Source organism: Coccinella septempunctata, chromosome 1, assembly GCF_907165205.1.
Source record: "Coccinella septempunctata chromosome 1, icCocSept1.1, whole genome shotgun sequence".
Taxonomy (NCBI): Eukaryota; Metazoa; Arthropoda; class Insecta; order Coleoptera; family Coccinellidae; genus Coccinella; species Coccinella septempunctata.
Genome location: NC_058189.1, coordinates 33,169,173 through 33,195,386, shown reverse-complemented (window position 1 = coordinate 33,195,386; position 26,214 = coordinate 33,169,173). Strand labels below are relative to the sequence as shown.

General features: G+C 35.3%; 1 protein-coding gene across 3 annotated transcripts in view; it reads left to right on the top strand.

Moving 5' to 3' along the window:
* LOC123320214 (anion exchange protein 3) overlaps positions 1–26,214 on the top strand; it is a 254,710-nt gene that overhangs the window by 70,767 nt on the left and 157,729 nt on the right. The window contains exon 1 of one of the 3 annotated variants that reach the window (XM_044907448.1): positions 17,569–17,703. The exons of the other annotated variants lie outside the window; for them this stretch is intronic. Coding sequence (XP_044763383.1) covers positions 17,608–17,703 — 96 coding nt within the window. The 5' untranslated portion in view covers positions 17,569–17,607. Of the gene's footprint in view, positions 1–17,568; positions 17,704–26,214 lie in introns of those variants that run through there. 3 annotated transcript variants of the gene reach the window in all.

Here is a 26,214-nt window from a genome sequence, read left to right as displayed (position 1 = left end):
ATGTTTAGTTCTCCATAAACATGTAATAAGCCATCTCGGTAAATCAACCCGTATAAAGCCGTAGAGCATTAAATTCTGGGTTTATTGAGTCCAAATGTTGAGAACACCCGTATCCATACTGAAGGATAACCTCAGGTCTTCTTTTGCCCAACAAAAGCAGAATTGGTGGTGAATTACTGTTTTCAAATGGGATATCCTATATTCAATTACTAATTCCTAGAAACAGTTTTCAACATATTCGTGATTTCGATAAAAAGCTTACGCTAGAGCATGCTATGTTATCAGATCATACTTAAGTAGCTTTTTTGATAGAGGTGAATTATTTATGTCGATTGAAAGAAGAAACTTCATCCGTTGAAATTGAAAATGTCTACTATACAGCGTGTCACACAAAGGTTGCCAACATTACAGATTTCAAACCGTTGTAGTACCAACGTCCATATCTAATCGTGTAACATATAGTTGATAATCTGTTGCACGATTAGACATAGACAGTGTACGGATTTTATTTCGTTTATTTGCGATAGATTTAAATCTATCGTTTAATAGCAAATAATCCAGAACTCACCACGAGGAGGTAGCTGTTGTATTGAGTTTCACAAGATAACAATCAGAATAAGTATTATTCGATTTCCTGGGGCATTCGAATTGAATCAAGCATGCGTTTAAAATAGATTCATAAATATTAATAAAATGAAATTAATGTGATTAAGATTTGATGTCCTATCAAAATTTAAAACTGTCATTTTTGAAGGGGAAATGGAGGATTAAGATTTTAATGAAGTATTAAATTTTAATGGACTTTCCTGCAACTGGACGTTTGCCTCGAAAACATTTAAACTCTTAACTGCGGATCTTAAACTTAAAATGAATTTTAAACCCAACGATATTTTTGGGAATGCACATTCCATATTCATCTAATGAAACTGAATGCAATAAATTACTTCGTCTCCAAAATGACAAAACAACAACACAACAAAGTGTCAACATTATTGCCATAACGAAAAACTAATTCTTGTCTTCTTTCCTCTGCATCTGTTCTCTCAGGAGTAATTAAGACAACATGATTGTGATTCGGTTGATTCGATGCTAGAGCAACCTTAAGTAATTAGGATTTTCACTTCCAATCTCTGGAACGAAATCAAAAAAAAAATTGAAATAACCGCTCCTGCGTGAATTCTTGCACTAATTTGTTAGGAGCAATTCAAGTAGAAAAAATTGTTGCCTGACAATGCACTGAAACGTCTAGATCTCTAGAAATAAGAAAACGGGAACATAAAAATAATATTAAAAATAGAGAAACTAATAGATCACAGATCGCAGATCATGTTTGTTCTAATACAGGAGACCACATGATGGATTGGAATAACCCTAAAATTTCAATGACAGAAGCGGGGATCGTTATGAACGAAAGATTGAAGAGTCCATGTGTATTTTATTGGATCAAAAAAGCTACAATTCAAAAGATTTTCAGTAATTGACCTTCGTCTGATGTAGACTCTGAAAGTTTCATTTTTTCAGTTCATTGTCAGGCAACAATTTTTTCTACTTGATTTGCAAGAATTTACGCAGGACCAAATCGGTCATTTCAATTTTTTAATTGATTTTGTTGCAGAATTTGGGAGTGAAACCCTGAAAAGTTACAGAAGATGCAGAATCCTTCTAGATTAAATTTCAATCGATACCTTAAATAATTAGTGATTTGATGTTCAAAAATAATAAATTCGAAAAGTTGAGTACTTTGACAGAATGCAACTCTTTTTAAAAGATCCATAGATGTGTAATGTCACAGATTTAGCTAGTTATTCTGAAGATAATCTTGTTTTTCCAAGGGTGGCACAGCTCATTATGAAAACTTAAAATAGCTATATATTTTTATCAGGGCCTAATCTACTGTTAAAATATTTGTACGACTCAAAAGTGTCACCCTATAATGATGATAAAAGTAACCAAGATCCTAAATGAATATTGATCACATCTCTTTGATAAATTCTCAAAATACGTAATATCTGTTCTTCATGATAATGGAAACATAAATATGTTGCTGAAACTTCATTTACTCGTCACAAAGTATTTGCATATAAACAAATTCAATCAAATGGAAGTATATTGATCATTTCTCTCATTCCCCAATTTAATTTATTCAATTTCTCTGAACTAAACGGAACACTTGGAGATTATTGAGAGTATGTACTACTTTTTCAACATTAGTGATAGTAGAATCAGAAGGATTCCTTTAATTTCTGTAGAAACTAATGAAACCTTTCCACTTTTATTTTTCGTTTTAAAAAATATATTATACCTACAACTAGTGAATTAAATATAATTTTTATTTACAAATCTATATAGCCTTGTATCAAATAAACTTAAACCCTCATGTAGTACAAGCTTATCCTCAAAATTTTATTTAGACTTATTTTCTGAATATTATTATGGTCATGATTGATATTTGTTAATATACAACCTAGCTTGATGTGGTTGCTTCTTATTATCAGAGTATTTTCCTGGGATGATCTTGATATAAACTATTTTCCAATTGTGTGTTGTTAGTTGAAAATAATATCCTCTTTTGGTTATTCTTTTATTGCCAGTGTCCGTGGCTTAGTGGTTGAAGCCAACTGAGTTAGACTCTGGGCTAGAAAAAAAAATGGCTAGTCGATACGGGTACGTGCCGCCATTCACTCATGGGTTAAAATTAATAGTGCTGTGCCTAAGGGGAATAACAAAGCCTACACAAAACACAACTGAACTTGCACAAGCTCAAAGAGCTTCTGAGGTGTACTTCAGTACCTAGTAGTCCGAGAGCTGGCAACGAAAATCGGCTAGAGTTTTGTAATGGCTCATAATTAAATATGATGTACTATTGAGGATGTACATTAGTCAGCACCCACCCTCAAGGTCAGATAGTGGAACACCTAGCGGCGATGCGCTTTGATGTAGGTATATAAAATTACAACATACTCTACAAGTATTTTGTAATTATTGAAAATAGTCGCTTAACTAGTTTATAGAACTTGAGAAAGTGGTCAGACCTCATTTTAGTGAAACGCGCTGGGTCAGTACCCCACAGAAGTTGCTGCCTTAACGATGTCGTTTCAAGAGATTCGTAATGGCTGAAAATGCATTTATTGCTCAAATATCATATATTATTTGGGAATAATATAGTCAGACCACATATCAATAGAACAGATGCAGTCAGCAGTCACCCAAAGTACAAAGATTGTAATTTTACATAAATCAAAGAGCGACGCCGCCAGATGTTCCACTACGTGACCTTGAGAGTGGGTGCTGACTCATGTACACCACCAAAACTAACTAATATTTAAATATGAGCCATTACAAAACTCTTGCCGATATTCTTCGCCAGCTCTCGGATTGTAGATAGAATCAGGATAATATAATATAATTATCTGGTTCATTTGGTTGAAGAGCAGCGAAATCTTGACTTTCGTAGTCATTCCCAATAACCTCAATAGAAATAATAGAAATTTATAATAGAAACTTCTAATACATTATTTGCGTTTTTGATTGTTTTCAAAATACACTCTCATCACATTTATTTGTCAGGTGTTCAAGTTTCATAGTTTCTACCGGTTTCTACTCTGATATTTTCTATGAGCTCCGGGTGTTTTGAACTACAGCCATCATTGTAACATTGAAATGAAAATGTTTTGATAGCCTGAAGTATTGCATTGCTACTGAGTGGCCATAGTGTAATTTGGAATACTTTATTGAGTATTTGCCACCTTGAAGCTGAATTAATTCGATGTAGCTGGTACAAGCTACGAGGATGGATTGATAAGTACCCGTGTTTGGTAACAGAGGGAACTGTAGGTAAAAAATCTGTACACTATCTTTTAGTACCATTCTTCAAACGCCATCTATCAAAATTTCGCACCAATTCATCAAGTGGTTTTGATTTACCGACATTTCATAGTAAACAACTTCGTGATATTTTGAAAAATGGATAAAGATCAATATCGTTCAGTGATTCGATTCCTATATTTGGAAGGGAAAGCGTGCGAGGAAATCAAAGATCGGTTGGTAGCTGTTTACGAGGACCGTGCACCTTCGATGACGACCATCAGATATTGGTTTAATGAATCAGTGTTCGACGAGTACTGCTCAGGACGTCCGAAAGAGGTGACTACGGAGGATATGGTCGTTAAAACCCATGTTATCCTGTTTACCGATGGCCGAGTGAAGATTGAAAAGATTGCTGAGATGGTAGACATTTCATACGAACGCGTGCACAATATTTTACATCAACATTTGGAGATGAAGAAGCTATCGGCAAGATGGGTTCCCCGTTTGCTGACAGTGGTTCAAAAACGAAATCGTGTGACAACTTCGAAGGACTGTCTGCACCTATTTAAGGCGAATCCAAACCAGTTTCAGCGGCGATTCGTAACCGTTGACGAAACCTGGATCCACCACTATACACCAGAAACCAAGGAACAGTCAAAGCAGTGGACTTCTCCAGGCGAATGTGCTCCGAAGAAGGCGAAAGCGGTACCATCGGCCGGAAAGGTTATGTCCACTGTTTTTTGGGATTCCCAAGGAATAATCCTCATTGACTACTTGGAAAAGGGAAAGACAATAATAGGGCAATACTACAGTGAATTATTGGATCGATTTGACACCACATTCAAGGAAAAACGCACCCTTCCGTACCGGACAAAATTTCTCTTCCACCACGACAACGCACCAGCTCATTCATCAGCAGTCGCCAGTGCAAAATGGGTCGAATTGGGCTACGAATTGCTACCTCACCCACCATATTCACCAGATCTGGCACCGTGTGAAACAAAAAGTTGTTTCCAAACATTAAAAAATGGCTCGGCGGAAAGCGGTACACGTCCAACGAGGAGGTGAAAACGGAGGCCTATTTTGTAGAGTTCGAGAAATCATATTTTTTAAGGCATGAAAAAGTTGGAATATCGCTGAGCTAAGTGTATCGAGCTAAAAGGAGACTATGTTGAGAAATAAATATGAAAAATTCCAAAAAATTGAGTTTTCTTTCCAAGCACGGGTACTTATCAATCCAGCCTCGTATATTTATGTTACAAGATCCATGTGCAAATAGAAAATATGTGAACAATTCATTCGTTCATTCATTGCTGAATCTCATTACCGAGAATAAATCCACAAAAAGACTATCGTTGCGATCAAACTTATAATTTCTTAGGGCTACTTGCGAATGTGTGCGTTCCTGTGATTGAAGAGACCCAACCGTGACCAACAGATCCCTCCACGCTCTGGGCATGGATAGTCACCAACCAGATCTGGCCGCCGCTGTATTCTTGTCGAGTCTCCATTAACGCTAGTTGTTCCCAGTTATGATTGGCATTAATTGATTTTAGGGACGGATGTAGTGTATCCTTAAACCGCTTATACGGGCCTCCTGGTTTCCGGGCTCCCTCTGCCAATTCGCCATACAGAGCTATTTTGGGGAGTCTTGTGTCTTGCATCCTCAGAATGTGGCCGCTCCATCTGAGTCGGGCCCTCGTTATTTGAGTCTCAATTGTTATACAACTCGGTCGCTGCAAGACTTTTGCATTTGAAACTTTGTGGAACTATCTGATGTGCATTATTTGTCTTAGATGACGTTGTTGCGTTTGTTCAAGCTGTTTAATGTGTGGCCTGTAGGTAGTCCAGCTTCTGCTTTCGTAAAGAAGCGTTGGGAGGACCACTGCTTTGTAAACAGCTGTCTTGGTCTTCAAATTGAGGTCGTAATTTTGAAAAACTCTGTCTTTTAGCTTCCAGAATGCCCGTGATGCTGAATTGATACGGTTGTGTATTTCCGTGTCCAGGTTAGCCCTAGTGCAAAGATTATAGAGTAGAAAGATAGGAAACGCCCTCATATCGCTAGTACTAAAAACAGACTACATTTTGGCCAGTGAAAACACGCGTGACAATGAGATGGCGCTAAAAACGCACTGTCAATACAGGAAAACTTTTTGATAACAGTTTTCTGTTTTTTGATTGAGGGGCGCGAAATTCGAATTCTATTTCTCGTATTGCATTCCAATATTGACTTTGTTTCTATCAGAAAGCAAACATCCTGAGCGACAAAACAAAAGTATGGTTTTGCTTTGTGACCAGGATGTTAGTTTTCATCTAAATATTGTTTGGAATCAATTGATATCAACGAAAAACGCTGTTGGATGTGCTATATGTTTATTTACAATTCATAAAAAATTTACTAGATCTGCTATACGTCGAAGGTGTTGTTTCTGTACAATAGGTTGTTCTGAATTAATGAACTTAGTTGAATTTGTAAAATATACATATATCAGAAATTAATATGAACCAATATTCAATAAACCATCATAGCACACATATTCTAGTTACTTACATATGTAGGTATTATTTAAAGAATTTTCAGAACCACACTTAAAAAAAACCTTACAGACATATGCAAGACCTGTATGTCAGTATAGTTTCTTGGTGCTTTTTTTATGATTTCCCTATGATATGGTCTCTTCATGACACAATATACAAATTGATTAATGAATGAACAAAACACTCACAGCAGGTTTCATAAAACTTTGACTTTCTAAACAATTTGACAGTCGCTTGGTTCCCAAATGGAAATCAATAAAACCTCTGCATTTCTGAATATATTGAAAGAGTAGCAATTGAGAATCATTGAATGGACCTATAAAGATCATCATTTCCACTTAATAGGCCGTTCATGCAAGGGATGCTTTCTGCATACAACAATTTACGTCGATGAACAGTTCTCAATTGACCTGCAGTAAAATGTTCATTGCACATGGTGTAGTTAGTAGTGTTTGCTGAAGTAATTGTCTACAAGCCCTGAGAATTTTATCCACTTCGGAGCACTGAAAATAAGAATCAATGAATGACCGATTCACATGTTACGACTTTTAATACTTACGCTTCCATTTTCCTTAGTTGAGTGAAAAACTTAATCACGTAAAATACATTTTATTATTTGATCCACCGTTCTTCACCATTCAATAATTTTTGAACAATATTTTGATGTTTTCACGAAGAAATAAGACAAAAAACTCCAAAAATCTGCAACTAGAACGAGCCAGATAAACAAAAAGCGGAATGAGAATCAAAACATTCAAAACCTCTTTGATCAAAATTGACGTCTGGAATCTTAAAAAATGTCATATATTTCTGCAAATGGCACTCAAATTAATATTTTAACCAGTCCTAGCGTTTTAAAAACACGCGTGACACACAGATGTCGCTCAAATCGCTTTAGTCGCCTCGTTTCCCATCTTTCTACTCTATAATCTTTGCCCTAGTGTTTATGAAGCTTCCCAAGCATTTGAACTGCTCGACCTGTTCTAGAGTTTCATCCCCCAAGCGTTCAGGCTGATATCTGATTAAAAGCTTCCTGGCGGACTTGCCAGGATTTTGGTTTTGCCAATGTTGAGTCTAAGGCCGAAAGCTTCGTATATATGTTTATAGGTGTCTAACATTATCTGTAGATCCTCTGGGCTGCTAGCGGTAAGTGCGCAGTTGTCTGCATAGTGAAGTTCCGTGATAATCTCTGTACGGGTTTTTGCTCTGAGGCACTTGAGGTTAAAGAGGCCTCCATCAAATCTGAATCTTATTCCAACACCTCTTGCAGGCATACTCATGTCAGCAATTATCGAGGCAGCTATGGCGAAAATATTGAACAGTAAAGACGCTAACACGCAGCCTTGTTTTATTCCAGAGTTGGTTAAGAAATGGTCGTTTGTAGAGCCATTATGCTGTATTCTAGCGGTGTTGTTGGTACAGAGGCTTTTACACATTGCTGAAAAAATTTCGGGTACTCCAAGGCGTCCCATGATTTTCCATAGCGCACTCCGATTCACCGAGTCGAAGGCCTTGCTTAAATCCACATAGGATGTATATATCCTTGATTGTCGTGAACAATACCACTTCTGTGGCAACTAGAATTGTCTTTTCTCAAACTTTTTTGAATATTTACTTTTACTTCCAGTAATATTTGTCGTTTTATCTAAAACCGATTCATTTTTCCCAATTTGCTGAATCAATGCTATAGCTGAGATTTTTAGTCAGAAGAAAATTATTTGAGATAATTTCTCATATCTCATATCATATCGATTTATGGTGATCACCTCAAAAAGGTGGCAACTGTAAACAGAAGAAAAAAAAGCAGAGATCGTGTTTTGGAATCTGAGAACTTTCCACTCTGCAGTCGAAGGAAGCTTCAAGTAGTTCCAGCCAATCCAACAATCCTTTTTTCTAACTTGCATTATTTTCTCTTTCAAATTCACTGACCATGGGGACGATGCTCTTCCATCTTTGGAATTTTTATGACACGGAAGTCTCTGCCATTAACAGAGCAATAAGTATTAAGAATGTCGTAAAGAAAACTCGTCTCGGTGGGTGAATTTCCACAAATAGTTTTTTGAGATTAAGGCTCAGCTCGGTCTCTAGACTCCGGGCATCATCCTTCTTCAACATCTGAACGGGTTGCGCTCGCTGGATCTGCAGGCAGTAGGTCAGTGCTCGGCGGATTCTGCCATGCGACGCCGTCTAGCTCCGTCGTTGGCTCAGTTTTATGCCGCCGCAGGTTCCGCGCGATACTCTGTGGAGATGTTACTGGTGCTCAATGACGAGCAATAATCGGGGGGGCAGAACTCACTAGGTGAAGAGAGTAATTACGTAGTTTCGAATTGGAATTTTAAGTGCCAATTGTGATCGAATAGTTGGTGATTTTGCAAAAAAAAAATTTTTGCCTTAAATCCATGCCATTTCGTTCGACATACTTGATTATATGAGTTTAGAGTTTCTTCACCTAAGAAATACGAAACCTGCTTTTCTTCCGTAATCTCTATGGTTTCAGGATTCAATTGAATAGTTACATGCGGAAAATGCTTCAAAATTTGAACATGAGATACATGCATTCCGAAGTCTTCCGAATTATTGCAACATTAATCATTGAAAATTTTTAATCCTAGCAAGATTTGAACTCGAATCGTCCGTGTCATGTGGCAGAGAGCTTGTCGCCACTCTATCTGAACGTTCTATTCCTTGATTGAGCTGACTGTATTATAGTGTGAAAAAAATTAAAATTCAACTCCTACTGAATTAATGAACCTGTTGATTGAAAATTATTTTGTGAATTGCTTGAATTTTTCTTCGAACTTATTTTGGATTTTCTCCTTCGAATGTATGAAACACAAGAAATAAAAATACAAATTACGTATAGTATTTGTCAGGAACATTTTTTATAAATAATGTTGCCAAACAACGAATCGATATCATAAAAATGTTCAGAATCCTTCTTCTGAAGAATGCTTTCGTCATAATGAAATTTTCTTAATTCATAAAGAATTATTCACTTCATACGGTTCTACCTATTTCTGTACCAATTATAGTCTATTCCAAAAAGTTAGCAAAATTATTTTCTTTATTTAATGAAATACCTGTTGACGTCTTAATGTTAATTAACATCAGGCTGTGCCATCAATATTTTTATTTTATTCCAATCTATCATGCAATCTATTGTCTAACATTCATGATCTGCTGGTTGGGATCTTTGTAATCTATATATTCTTCATATTTTGTCCTTGTGTGCAGATTTTCTCATTTATGGTCATGCAGAATATTTGAACGTTTGGTAAAATAAAAGTATTCTTCATATTTTTTCGTATAATGTGCAGTTTTCGAGTGATATTCAAAATTAAAAAGTAACAATCTGTGAAATTTTAAAAATTCGTTACTTTGGCTGAATACAACTCTGTTTAAAAGATCCACAGATATGCAGTGTCACAGATTGAGCCAGTTTTTTTGAAGGTAATTCTGTTTTCCGAAGATGGCACAGCTCATGAAAACTAAAAATCTTTTTATCAGGGCCGAATCGGAAAAAATGATATAGGAAAAAAGTGTTTCTTTTGACCTAATAAGAATCAAGAATCTATTGTTTAATTATTTGTACGAGTCAAAGACTCACCCTGTATATTCCATTGATCCGTTTTTTTTAGGTAGTTAGTAATGAATACCCTTTTTCAAACGTAGTTGGTGGTTTGAATAGAAATAATGATATACAATATTCTTTTGCGTCACCACATGCGAGACCACATGTTTTGAAATGATTCAATATTTTTTAATGAACATCTAGAAGAAAGTTCATTCTTCTTTTCTAATTCCGTTGTGAATTTTCTTGTGGGCTTTAAGGTGGTTATGGATTCAAAAGGTTTGCCAACTCTCCTCTCATATGTTACCAAATAACAACTATACCTACAAGCTATCAAGATATCTTGGTTATTTTAAATGCTATGCCCCAAAATGTTTATATTTTCGTAAATCGTAAATTTCGATATACAGGATGTCTGCAAACAAATGCGAAGGACTTAGAGAGATGATTCCTCGATGAAAATAAGCAGGGGTAGTTTCTATAATTTTTTTTGTAATCGACCTCCCTTCCAAGACACAGCCTTTGGAAGGCGATGACGAGTTGAGAGATTTTAATTCTTTTTACGGGTTCTAAAAAAGACTGAGTCATAAAACGATACATAATATGAAGCACCAAGTAGATGTTACCCAAACATTTTTTTCAGTCTCATAATTTTATTATGAGGGGTTGAATATAACAATATGAATTTTAGAGGGAGGTAGTCATTCTATGGAGCATATACGATAAAATGGAATGAACAGTAATCAGAACAGTTTCAAAGTTTTTATTTATTTCGAGAAAAGTATCGACTGTATCGAAATTTTGGGAGAGACTTTTTTCTCCAGAATTGAATGGGAAACCATAAGAGAATTTTATTTTTCGAAAATCTAACTCACGACAACAAGTTTCAAAGGAAAATCATAAGGAGTTGTTAATTTCAACCCCTAATAATAAAGTTATGAGATCTAAAAAAATTGTGTGAGTAACATCTTCTTAGTGCTTCATATTATGTATAGTTTCATGACTTTTAAAACTGTCAACTCGCCATCGCCTTCCAAAGGCTGTATCTTGGAAGGGAAGTCATCATTTGTTTACAGGATAATGCTCGGGATAATGTATAGATAGATGTTCGAAATGGTGAAACATTCTTTCTGTTATTGGGAAATACAAACATCACATTCCTGATGATTTTAGACGTGAAAATATGCTTGTACAGCTAACTGTACTGCGCAAATATTTGGATACAAAATTTTGAGCGCCTCCAATTTATTTTCCGGCGCCTTGGAGGATTGCCCAGGCTGCATTATCAATAGTTATGAATTAGCGAACACTGGAGCATAGAGACCCCTTGTCCTGCTGTGACACAATCACCTGGTTTACTTGGAAGTTGCTGCTGGAAAGAAACTAGAATGTTTCTCTGCCAACGGACGTTTTCTGGAAAAGCTTTGAGCTACAGTCCAACAACATCCTTTTCCTTCATTGATCTACGGTACTTTTCGTATTTAGGTCTAACGTGCATGGATAGTTTCATTAAAAATAATGGACACAAAAGGGGGGAAAAGAGAATCGCTCAAAACGACCTCCGAATGTAGACTTCAAAGAAACGCCCTTTACGCTCCGGTTCAAATTAACATTGCGCCATTTCTATTTCCGTAGTTTGATCTACAGCCCAATAACACATCTCGATGGGTGATCCTTCTTCTTCTTCTTCCGGGGTATCATTTATACAACCTTTATTATCCAGGAATTTCTTTTCTTTCCAAGAATACGTTGTGTACAACTGCTGTTTTTCTCTACCCTATCCTATTGATCGTATTCTGTTTGCATACCTCGAAGGTGTCGTAACGATTCCTTTTCATTAGTTGAGTGCCAGATAGAATTGAGTACTTCTTTGTGTATTGTCATCAACTAATGAGCAGGAAGTGAAATTAGAATCATCTACAAAATTAATGTTATCGAAATATTGGTTAGAAATTAACGGAAAAGATTAATAGAAGGGGTAACTTATTCTATCGATATTGTGCCAAGGTTGCATTTGAAAACTTGTGAACAATCCACTAAGCTCAAGATTGTTTACATCAATGATGATGGTATTCAATCAGTAATGAGTTTCTTGAATAAATTGGAAAAGCTGTTTTGTGTGCGTCTTTCATGGAGTGGCTTTCGAGGTATATCGCTGATGCATAAAGCGACTCTTCATATAGGTATCTCCTTTTGAATTTTTTTTCAAAAAACCCTATACTGTACTGAATTTATTGCGCAATTTCTACAAAACAGTCGATGGAGAAACTGCATTCAGCTAATTTGAGCTTTGGTTCTGCAAAATTTCCACCTCCGATTTTGGTAAAAATCCCCCACATATTTATTTCTTCTCACTTATTTCTGGTATAGAATAAACCGTGATCATGAAAAATTTGGACAGTTCTTAAAAGTTCGCGAAATCACCCTGTGCAGGGTGCTCAAAATCAGTGATACCTGAATTACAACTTTTTCAACCCAACGAGATAGAGGAAAATGCATGGCACATTACGGTCGTCCTTTTTCGAGAAACTAATAATCAACTGCATTACTCTATCTTCTTTTGTTTTCGAGTTATAGGTCAAAATTAAAATTTCAACTTTGGTCATCATCTTCGTATCTGTTTAAGCTAGGATGTTGAAATGAAAACATTATGCAGACACTTTTTTGATAGCAATCCAGTGGCGTACTATGATTTTTTTCAACGGGTATATTTGCTGAGCTATAACATAAAGATGTATTTTTTCTTATGAAAACAGTAGTTTAAAATGACTTAGAAAGACTGAGGGTGTTTCAAATTACGCGGGTTTTTTTAAGTATAAATAAAACACATAATTTGCATTCTTTTCCAAAAACTTTTCATTGGTAATTTAAGTATCAGTTATGACATTTATGTACGAGAAATAATATCTGCCTCCTCTTGCAGCTCTACAGACGTCCACTCTTTTGTTAAAATTTTCAATGACATTTTGGCATAATTGAGGCTCAATCTCACTAATGACACGAATAATTTCATCCTTCAGTTCAGGAATCGATTGTGGATTATTCTTATAGACCTGGCTTTTCACATAACCCCAAAGAAAATAATCCAACGGCGTCAAATCACATGATCTTGGTGGCCAATTGACATCACCGTTTCTGGAGATTGCTCGTCCAGCAAATTTTTGTCTCAATTAATGAATTGTGTCATTTGAAAAGTGAGGTGTTGCGCCATGCTGTTGAAACCAAATGACCTCTAGATCAATATTCATTTATTCAGGCCACAAAAATTCGATTATCATCCTACGGTATCGATCACCATTGACAGTTACAGCTTCACCAGCAGCATTTTCAAAGAAGTAAGGTCCAATTACACCACCTGATCATAATGCACACCAAACAGTGACTCGTTTAGGATACATAGGTTTCTCATGAATAATTCGTGGATTTTCCTCACCCCAGATACGACAATTTTGTTTATTAACATAGCCACCAAGTTGAAAATGTGCCTCATCGGAAAACATTATTTTTTAAGAAAAATCAGCTGGTTGTTCATTGATGAAATTGACAAATGAACGCCGTTTTAAATGATCTAATGGCTTTAGTTCCTGTGCTATTTGAACTTTATATGCCTTCAAACCTAAATCCTTGTGTAAAATACGCCATGTTGTGGACTCACTGAGTCCAACTTGTTGTGAACATCGTCTAATGGACATTTCAGGGTCTTCAGCAACACTTTCACGAACCAAACCAATATTTTCTTGTGAACGACCCCTACGACTGTATTTTTTACTTTCTTGATATTCCACCGAACCGGTCTGTTGAAATTTCTCAATAATTCTACCAATAGTACTTTCAGATGGACGATTATGTAAACCATAAAATTCACGTAATTTTCTAAAAACACTTTTCACAGAACGCTGATTTTCACAAAATAATTCAACAATTTGAACGCGTTGTTGTCTCGTGTATGAAGCCATTTTTATAAATGTCATTCATCACACTTTTTGATTGTCAAAATACCCAGACGAATTCAGTGCGCCAACTATATTTTATTTATCCTCGAAAAAAACCGCGCAATTTGAAAATTCTAAGTCATTTTAAACTACTGTTTTCAAAAGAAAAAATACAACTTTATGTTATAGCTCAGCAAATAAACCTGAAGGGAAAAATCAGAGTACGCCACTGGATTGTTATCAAAAAAGTGTATAATAATTTCATTTCAACATCCTAGCACAAACAGAAAGGGAGATAATGACCAATGTTTAAATCGCCCAAATTTCAATTTTTGCCTATAACTCAAAAACAAAATAAGATAGAGGAATGTAGTTGATGGCATTATTAGTTTCTCGAAAAAAGACGACATGAATGGTACATTCATTTTTCCCTATCTCATTGGGTTAAAAAGTTGTAGTTCAGGTATCAACCAATTTTGCCCATCCTGTACAACGAATTTCATGATTTCTTCGATATCTGCGTAAACTGTTAAGCCCTCGGTTAAGCCCGTTTGCAATTGGCCGAAAATTATTAGAATTTACTCGCGAATTATGCACCGTGAATAATTCTCTGTAGTTACATACGTATTTTTGGTAAAATTCATTGTTCAGTTGCATACAAAATAATTTCTGATGTAAAATTTCTTCTTTTTAAATCCTCGAGTAGGCCGAGTGTACCGACAATTTACAGCGTTGCCAAATGTCAGTACCCCTTGGCTGAGTTTGCGTTAAGTGGTACCGGTGTAAATGAAAAGATTTTTGAGTGAAACTTAAGTCTAAGTGGAACCTAGCAAAGAGAGACATTTGAGGGTAAGCGGTGCAAACGGACGTGAATCTCGGAAACTATTGAGTCCACAGAGACAATTCCAGTATCATATTGTAGCAAATTCAGTCTTCTTTGAAAACGTCTTGATAAAAGTTTTTTCAAAAACTGGTGTTTCGGGGTAATAAACGCCAAAATTTGAAAAAACACGATTTTTTCGATTTTTGACAGAGTTGCGTTCGGCGCTCGAGGTCACAAACTTGGATTATTCATAAGGCCAACATCATAAACAAGTCTGCAAAAAATCAGAACTATCGGATTTGACGCATACCGACCCATACTTCCAGGCGACAAAGTAAGTGGATTAGATGGAAATAGGTAAAATAAAGCAAGAACTAAACGGTTCTCATTGTCTGTTCGAAATAACGGCATACTAGATCATTAATTATTCATTCAATCTATCATAATAAATCAACGCCAAAGTGGGAATACCGGAAATCAAAGGTACCTACTATAAGAAATAATATCAAATAAAATTATCTCTGCTTTCAAAGAAGTACAGTTATTTCATTGATATAATTCATTAAGATTTACAATTCATTTCGTTATGAGATGAATAGGATGTTAAGTATCGACACAAGAGAAAAGATTATTGTCACTATCAAGAAAAAAAATCAGTCCTCGGAGACCTGGACGGTGCCATGCAATATTATTTGACGAATTGATTGAATGAATCTAACAGTTTACGCAGATATCGAAAAAAATCATGGCATTCATTGTACAGGGTGATTTCGCGAACTTATAAGAACTGACCAAATGCATGTGATACGGTCCTGCAAATCGAATGATATTTGATTGCAGTTTTCAGGAACCTCATGGAAGCTATCCTCGGTGATTCCGTTCAGGAGATGGTTTGATAAACACCCTGTAAATCAGAATCTAGAACTCCTAGATACATATGGGGGTTTTTCGCGATCCTCAAGATTCTCTATCTCAAATTAAAATGTTTTCCATCTTATCCGGGACACCCTGTATTTCCAAGGTTAAACTGGTATATTTAATGCTTAGAAAACAGCTTTCCATAAGTGCCATAGCTCATTATGAGAACTTAAAATGGCTGTATCTTTTTATTAGAAACAATCGAAAAAATTTTGAAGAATAAAAGTGTTTCTTTTGATCTCAAGAATTTAATGTTAAAATATATTTATATATACTCAAGTCAAAGACTCACCCTCCATATTCTAAAGGTTGTAACTAAGACGTATTCACGGGGATTCCTTGTCAGAATAGCCCCCAGATCCCTAAAGATAGCACCACCAGAAATTAACTTGAGCAGACATTCTATGGGAGCAAAAAAGCAATCAAAAAAATTTTGGTGGTGTTCTCCCTTAATTGCAAGGGGGAAACAAAAGCCACCCCTGAAACTTGTTTCGCTAGAAACTTTTCGCCTTATCGACATCATAATATTGAAACTAATTTTCCTTACCCTGATTATTTTTGAACAAATAAGGTCTCTCTTAATTTCGCGCTGAAAGTAGCGGTTTGTGAGAAAAAAATTCATCCACAAGTATATGTCGTGAGTCGTTTAGGCTGGAATCATCTTCCACCTTTGCTTTATATGTGCTATCTTTAGGAGGCTTCATCTAAGCAGAGGCTGTTCAAAAAAGAAAATTAAAAAACCCACATTATTTTTTGACCAGGAATCGCCCCTTACATTTTTCCGCAACTATTCATTAACATGCTGTGTATGTTTTCTAATTCTCAAGGAAATTCTGCAAGTTTCTGTATACTTCTCAAAATTTTCGTTCCACCAGTTCTTGAAATATTTCGACAAAAAGCTTTCACTAGCAAAGGTATGTTATCAGATCATGATAATTATCTTGAGAAGCTTTTTTGATAAAAAATTTATATCGAATAGAGTTCAAAATATCATCACCAGATGTTATCAAACATTTCTGGTATACATAGTGCCCACAAGAAAATTGTCAACATGACGGATTCAAATCGATTTATTTTTGTTTATTCATATGTACCTAATGCATAGAATCGTTTCTCATCATTATCTTAGTACTAGGAAATTGTCCAATTATGTGATGTTTTATGCACAACAATCATGAGAATCCTTTAACAATATAAACTCCTTCCGTATAACATACCATTGATTCAGGAACTTAATGAGGATGATCCAAATCTACTCCTGTTCTGTAAATCCAAAGTTATTTCGTGAGGTGCATACTCAGCTCCCCCAAAAATGAAATGTTTTGGATTCCACATGGAATCTAAGGTATCCGAATCTTTATTTACATTTACCTTCCATGACGTTTGAATTTCATTGTGGATGAGAGATAATATTGCAGGCATCTCTCCGAAACTAGATCTGCTTGAATAAAAGAAGTATTGCAGATAAACCAAGAACTATTGTTTCAGTATAACTAATCGAGGAAGCAGTTTGAAAGGACGAAAAAGATAAATTCACGAACTTGTACAACGAAAATTAGTTTGAATATCAGTCTTATCTTGCGTAACTAGTTGCTATCTCTCTATGGTCTATATCTATAACATCCAGGGGATGTAGACAGGCGCTTGGTCGAGTTGATCAACAGATTCATTTTTGTTAGTGGTATCTCAACTAGCAGTTTTGGCTTTGTAGTAATGGAACTAAAACTATGAACACAAATGGATCCATGATCATAATTGTTTGATACCTTTTCCGTTTAGTCTCTTTGTTATAAACATTTTATATGTTTTGTGAACATTTTTCGTGTTGATCATTGTATTCATGTATGTCGAATCTTTATGACATGGCTGAAGTATTTTAATTTATCTTCAAAACCATGATTCTGTTCGGTTATACAATTGGCATTATTTCCTTTCGAAGCCTGAAACTGAACAAAACCTATTCATAGTTCTTTTCTCGAAAAACTTGAAAATCAGCAATTTATGATGGTTCAACTGTTATGCCTACTGAGAGACGATCTCTGGCTCAGCGAAGGCCGCTGGTTCAAACGGCCAAGGGGAAACTAATAAATTGGATTAGACAACTAGGACGTCAAGTGAGTGATCTCTAGTCAATATTTTTTTACAAGAAATGATATTCAATAATATAAAGGTTGAATGCGACCAACGAAAACCATAAACTAAGGTCAACAAAGTCTACTCATATCAAGCTTCAATAGCCCGAGGACCTGTAGTACTGTTTTCAGACAACACAGTAACCAAAATTTCATAAAACACAATTATTGTATTCGGTATTTAGTAATTTCCCTGATTTAATTGGATCTTCAGGCCCTTATTTTTTGGGTCACAAACTTGAAACACAAGACATGAGCGGATTTGTATTTGGATTAATCTGTGATAATTTCAAGAATTTTTACCACAGAAAACAATAACATTTATTTATTAGATATGGGACCGCCGCTTTTGTAGGGCTTCAAATTCAATTCAATTGGTAGAATTAATAAATAACGAATGAAATTTAATTTTTTGAAATTTTGGTCAAGTTGTCTGAATATTCAGATTTGACTAGATTTTGAGTATTGAAATCGCATGCAGAAGTATGGGAAATACTTCGTCTCCTTCAGTTTTTTCTAATTCTTTCGAATATCCTATTAAATTTAAAGAATTTTGATATGAATGGGGTTTTTTTGACCCCTAGGTATTTATCAATTTTTTTTAGGTCGGACCTGAAGAAAAATCAATTGCTATGTCAGTATTAACTAGTTGTTGCGAAGAATAAACGCATCAAATATCATCAAAACGAATAAGGTGAATCGAAAGTTATGGGTTATTGTAGAAGTTGAAAAAGTCAGTAAAACTCTGTGTATCTTTATTATGAAGAAAGATGGGCTCTTTAAATATAAGTTATTCGGCTTAGCACCGTGTCCTCTATCTTTCCTAAGCTTCCGCCCATTTACCAATGAAAGGATTTTCACAAACAATAAATCTGTTTCACATCATTAAATATATCAAGATTTTCGTTTCGAATCGATGTAAATTGTAAATATTATACAGCTGCTGAATAAAGTATATACAAGGAGATTTCCTTGTATATACTTTATTCAGCAGCTGTATAATATTTACAATTTACATCGATTCGAAACGAAAATCTTGATATATTTAATGATGTGAAACAGATTTATTGTTTGTGAAAATCCTTTCATTTGGAGGTGATAGGTTCAGATCTAGGTTAGAATTGACCTCCTATTCTGGTATAATGTACAAAAACTTCACCATGCTATAAGGACAAAATGCATATGTCCTTAAACAATGACTGAACGTTCATTTCATCGTGTAAAATAGTTTTCAAATTGACACGTTGTATATTGTGCAGATCATCTTATGATCTGCGTTTAGACATGGCAGACAATGGTTTTTGAAAGCAACATTCAGTATGAGACTTATGAAGACCATAGTACATTGCCCTAAAATCCGCCAATACGCAAATTAGAAATCTTCTCCAGAATGAATTTAAATGGAGAAACAAAATTTTAGTCTTCCTTTTGAAAAACAATGGTATGTCAGATTTATCTATTTTTTTAGATATTGAACGATCTTTTTCAATTGATGAATTCATTCGGCCGTTCAGCAAGAATTCTTAAATAATGTCATTCATTCGAATTGTACAAACTTGACCTACAAATTGTTTACGGGTGGTAAGACGGACGTCCTTGCAGGAAAAAATAATTGTGCTCCTGTTTGATGGGAACACGGTTTGTTATGAATCGATAGAATGGTTGATGAAGTTACTCCTTTCATAAATTGAAGTAGCAATCGTCGTTTCTGGTATTATGCGGGAGAAAATAAATAATTTACTCTGGCTATTTGAAGAATCGATCGTGTTTCGAATTAACAGTACCTTGAAAGTACCTGAATTGAAAAGAATATAGAATCATAATAAGAATAGACATTGTCTATTTACTTTAGCAATAGCGTGTGACGTCAAGGTACAAGAACCAATGTTGAAAACCGTATTCGTCATGGAAACGTTTACAAAGCTTATATCTAAAACTTTTGGTGTCCACAATTGTGGATGTGGCCATTTTGCTTATTTAAATATTTGATTCTTATATTCGTTTAGTTTATCCAATAACATTTCACCAAGTTATGGAAATCCTGACGCAGCTGTGTTTTAGATCTTCGCTAATTCCATGGGCTTGCTTTTCACACTATACAGCACATTCTTTCTCAACCTCACCCAGAAACAAAATTTTCTGGGTGAGGTTGATGATAATTTCAAAATAAATACATGCTCCTCCCAAATTATCCCTCAATCTATAATTAACAAGTCAGTGTAAGTTCTATAACCGAATAAGTATTGACGTGATAAGAAATGAAAGAGCGCAAACTATAACATTACAAAACATTCTTGAGTGGTGTAGTATTTCTGTTCTCAACTCAGTTCCAAATACAGTATGGGGATAAAGAACAAATACAATGTATGTTTTCCAAAAATACATTCTAACATGCATCGTTATTCAAATTTAAAGAAAGGAAAATTGTTTAGGAAGTCTCTTTGTTAATTATTAGTCATTGTTTTTCATCAATACAATCAGTGAAGCTTGTGGATTTATATTAAATAAAAAGGGTTTGATTTCTACGGAAAGAAGTGTAGAACTAAATTTTTAGAAACACATATTTTATTTTCAACAATGCAACATTCAATATCAGATCGGCAACTTTGCTTTCAGTATTTTTCAGTTAATTTTGGAAGACTTGAAATGATTGACATCGAGAATTTGGTCGAATTCTCTTGTACACTGCGCAAAAACAATAAACGCACATTATGGAAATCTCAAATTTATTCTACAACTGAAGGTGTTCTCAATGATAATTATTTTTATCAGAATTATGCATGCATATGTTATCCACTTTCAACGGTTTTCTTCAATACAGATGTTTTTTCCCAGCAGGAATAAAAAAAGATGATATTATCAGATTTTGAATGTATTGGCTCCATTCTAAAATCAGTTGTTCTCGATCAATTCTAGTGATCAATAGTTTTTCTTTCGTTTGATTTTCTACACTCGATCGCTATGCAACGCAATTTGACCCAAGAGGAATGTGCTCAAGCGGTAGTTTTGCGAGAAGAAGGGTGGACATACACAAGAATTGCAGAAAGGTTTGGAGTTTCCCATTCAAGTGTGTCCAGAATGTTGCAGCGATTCAGGGAGACAGGTATGAATGTCCGAAGACCAGGACAGGGTAGACCACGGGTAACAACTGCCATTCAAGAACGTTACTTGAGAGTTTCTTCGTTGAGACAACGTTTTGCAACCGCTCGCCTCCTTCAAATGCAGCCTGAGCAAATTCATGAGGTGCAAATTAGCACTCAGACAATAAGAAATCGCCTCAGAGACTATGATTTAAGGCCTCGTATCGCGGCAAGAGGCCCAGCTCTTACCCCAGCCCATCGAAGGGCGCGTTTGAATTTTGCGAGAGAGCATATCCATTACGAAGAGGCCGATTGGGAAAGAGTTCTCTTCACAGATGAGTCTAGATTCTGCCTCTACCATTGTGACCGACGTTCCCTTGTATACAGACGTCTACATGAAAGATATGTTCAGTGCAATTTCCTGAATACTACTGGTTTCGGGGGAGGATCGATTATGGTATGGGGTGGAATATCTTTGACTGCTCGCACAGACCTAGTGGTCGTTGATAATGGAGCTATGAATGCTAATAAGTATATAAGGAACATTCTTGAAGAGCATGTAGTGCCATTTGTCCCATACATTGGTGAAAATTTCATTTTTATGGACGATAATGCCAGACCCCATCGTGTGCGCATCGTTCAGGAGTACCTTGAAGAGGTTGAAGTCTCTCGAATGGCATGGCCAGCAAGAAGTCCAGATCTCAATCCGATTGAGCAGGTTTGGGACAACCTCAATAGAAGGCTGAGAAGTTCAGAAAATCATCCAGCTACTTTTAATGACTTAGGAATCCAACTCGGAGAAATCTGGGAAGGATTAGATCAGAACATTTCAAGATCACTCATTTTGAGTATGAACCGTCGTTGCCGAGCTGTAATTAACGCAGGGGTGGAAATACCAAGTATTAAATCACTTATCAGCATTTCAGTATTTTGAAAATTGTTCATTTTTCTTCTTTCACATAAGATTCGGTGAAATCCTGAATTTTTCTTCCATTTAATGTGTCTTGTTTCGTTCAAAACCTTCCCGAGAGAACATAAAAAATAAGTTATAAAGTCAATGTAGAGTTCATTTTCATTAAAATTGAGAGTTTCAGAATGTGCGTTAATTTTTTTGCGCAGTGTACGTATCAGCTCAAACAGTAACTCCTTTACATTCAATGGACAAACTGAAAGTGTTGTAATATATGAAGATTATGTTATTGAGAAATTTCAATCCATTACCTTAATTTTTGAAATTAGGTGCCAATAAACATCCTCATGCAAGGCTATCATCAATCCGGCCATCTAGGCACAAATTTTCTGACCGATGCACAGCCTTGAGGTTGAGGTGTTAAGTTTTCGTCGAACCACCCTGTATGTAATTTAGTTTCTTCAGTTATTGATGGGTATGTATTTTTGGGAATATTAGCAAAATACAATTTTTGTCGTGGAGTCAAGCGATATGAGCGGGTTCAGCAGCTGGATGGATGATCGCTCTGGTTTTGCCAACGAAGCAACTTTACGACAGAGCTTTTGTTATGTTTTTGTTTTATTCCGATGTGAGAAAAATTTTGGGTGTTTTATTCGTTTAACTATTGTCCCTTACAAGCGTTTCACCACAACTGAGCTCGAACCGATTAATTAACGAGGATTGTCCTCAAATAGCGTCAATACTTAAGGTATCAGATATCGATATAAAATTACCTCTTGCTCTGTCAAGGTTCCCGCGCTTCGGCACTGAATTTCCTTCGGTGTACTTAGGCATAATTCAATTATCTCCGTATAGGGGAATCGATACGGCAGTTTTTGCAAGAATTATCGATATGCTGCATCTAACGCGAAAAAAAACTAAACCGTAATTCGTGTCGAGGTTGAGTATCGTTTCGCTTTCGAAACTTTTTTAAGTTATTAGCTCATTAGTGGGAAAAAGTACGATAATTCGACGATGGAAACTCCAACTAAAAGTTCAGTTACAGATTAATCATGTTCTTTTGGAATGACCGAGATGATTGAGGTATGAATTCATTTTTGGGAGGATGGAATGTAATTTCGGGATTTAATATGAATAGCTTAATCTCCAAACAGTGACCCTATGAAATAACAACGAGTTAGTTATCCCCATGTTATCAGCTTCATTTTTATTCATACCTCTCTTTTACCGGATGATCTGGGAATTAACTTCTATCCATAGATTCTTTAAATTCTAGTTTTTTTCCAATCTGGCCTTAACACTGTTGGCACCCCCCTATATTTTTCCAAAATATAAAAAAAAAATGAGAAAATGTTTTGTGTGAGATACAGTAATGACTGTTTGCACAGTTCAGGTCTAAGCCGTGTTTTAAGTTGATCCTAAATTAATTTCGACAGTTCCGTTCAATATTGTCAGGTTGAACTGTTATTAACGTTGAAATCCTGCACTGAACAACTGGGCCTAAGACTAATAGAAATATAAAACATGAACAATTTGATTAACCAATTATATACTGTGAAAAACTTTTTCACTTTCACCTCTTGGTGTGGTTAAGTCACAATTATTCAGTGGTTAAGTCACAATTATTCAGGAACAGGTTGTCGGTAAACAAATGCGAAGGACTTGAGGAGATGATTCCTCGATGAAAATAAGCAGGATTAGTACCTATAAATTTTTTTCGAAATCGACCTCCCTTCCAAGATACAACCTTTGGAAGGCGATGACGAGTTGACAGTTTTCAATTTTTTTACGGGTTTTAAAAAACACTGAGTCACGAAACATAATATGAAGTACTATGTAGATGTTACTCACACAATTTTTTTAGATCTCATAACAGTCATAACATATTATTAGGGGTTGAAAATAACAACGAAGGTATATGAGGCAGAGAGTTGATGCATGTATTTTAGCGGGAGGTTCTATGGAACACTTATACGATGAAATGGAATGAACAGTGATCAGAACTGCTTGTAAGTTTTTATTTATTCCGAGAAAAGTATCGATTGTATCGAAATTTTGCAAGAGCCTTTTTTTCTACAGAATTGAGTGGTAAACCATAAGAGAATTTTATTTTTCGAAAATCTATCCCTCCAAAACAATTTTTGAAGAAAAATCATAAGGGGTTGTTATTTTCAACCCCTAATGATAATGTTATGAAATCTAAAAAAATTGTGTGAGTAACATCTTCTTAGTGCTTCATATTATGTATAGTTCCATGACTGATGTTTTTTAGAGCCCGTAAAAATATTAAAAACTGCCAACTTGTCATCGCCTTCCAAAGGCTGTATCTTGGAAGGGAGGTCGATTTCGAAAAAAATTTATAGGAACTACCCCTGCTTATTTTCATGGAGGAATCATCTCCCTAAGTCCTTCGCATTTGATAACAGACACCCTGTATAGGCAAAAATTAATAATTTCCGAGAAAATTCTATTTCTGCCTTCAATAAAATTTACTTCCCTTGGTTGAAAATTCATTCAGGTTTGAATATTGACTTATGATGTGACAATCTCCATCAATTAGTCTCCATGTCAAATTGTGTTTACCCATTTCAAGATTTAATAGTCAATGGTTTAACTGTTTCATTTGTTTCCACTTTTTGGAGCTATTTTCTGGGAAATTTAAAGAAAGGGTGAAAATCAAATATTTCAATATTCCTCGGCATATTCCTTTCTTCATAATAGGAATTTATGACATCGATCTTTCAAAAATGCGGTTTTGGAAAGATACTTTGAAATTTTTGAAATGGTTCTTGTGATTTATAATCGAACAGGGGGGTTGAAGAATTTTTTTCACCCTAGTTCCAATTGACCCCTCGAGTCTCCCTGTTTTTGCCGTCGGAAACATTTCGACGAATTTCCAGTTCGTTCTAGGTCATGCTATTTCGGTTGCCGGAATTTCACAGAATGTCAATCATTAACTAAACTATTCTACATGATGTTATTGATAATATCTCGAAAGTGCATCCCCAAAATATCGATCTAATTTCTCTTCAAACAGCTATTACAGTTAATACCAAAAAGATGATGTAACCCAATTTATGTACAGTAACAGTTCATTGAAGATATGAATACATGGAATACTTACTTATTTGAAGCTGTGATATTGGTTTATTTTTATAGAATAAAGGGAAAATGAAGCCGTAAAATAATTGAACTCTTGATGTTGATATAGCTCGTGATATAGTCAAATAGAGAAATGCAGAATCCTCCCAGAATGAATTTCAATCGATATCTGAAAAATACGCTGCTCAAAAATTGAAGTGGATATTCAAGAGGAATACAGTGGGGTACAGTGTTACTCACACAAAAAACAAACTAAATTTTACTTACAGAAATATTCTTTCAATTATCTGGCTCTCGGTATGGATATAAACTATAACAATCTTTCTTCAATTGAAGTTCAAATTTTCATGGAAGACATCTGATATTTGATCTAGGAACTTCTTGTTATAAATCATGAAATTTCAGGATTTATGGAATTCTGAAAATCATCCTCCACCCTTTGAATTAGGAGATGGAATCGTTTGCGAGCAGTTTGATGTGTGAATTTAAATTACACCAGATGAACAAAATGCTAGGGATATTATGTCAATAGTAGATACATAAACGTATGAAGTTTTAATTTCATAGTTCTCATACTTATTAATATCTGAAAAACTTCGTTTTCGGCATTCACTGACCACATGATGATCATCAAACTTTTTAGGGTACTTTCGAAAAGCTGACATTGGGTTTGTGACCTGGTATTTAGTCGAGGAGTCTTTCACTGCGGAATTTTAGTGTACAAAATGATGGAATTGAAGCGGAATTGTACGGAATTTTATGGAATTACACGGAATTATATTGAAATTGATTGGAATGGAATTGAAGGAAATTTTATAGAAATTCAATGGAATTGAACGGCATTGTGAAGTAATTGAATGGAATTGTAAAGGAATTGAATGAAAATGAACATGCACAGAAAGATGCTTTAGAATAATCGTGTCACCTAACAATCGTTTTGATATAACCTATAAAAGTACTTAATTTGGTGTGAAGTCGATGATGCTCGAGACAAGTTGATATATCTCTATCATCATTTCAGTAATATTTAACATATTATACAAGGCGGCCATGTCAAACAATCCATAGTGAAACATTTCCATATATTTGAGTGTTTCTGGAAAACGTGATTATGATTTTATTCATGAATGAATATGGCGTACATATTGATGTAGAAAACTAATAGGAAGTGGGTGACATTCATTGAGTGGTCGAGTTTCTGAATTTGTCCAAATGGAAATTGGGCCTCCTAGCCGTTTTCCCAAAAAACTTTTTTATTTACGCAAATATTCGGCTGGAATATTTTACGCGGGCTACAATATAGGTGGTTGAATATAGTTTCGAAATGAAAAATATTATTGATTTTTTCTAAGTCATACTTGGCTCGAACACAAAAGAAGATAGAGGAACGCAGTTGACGTC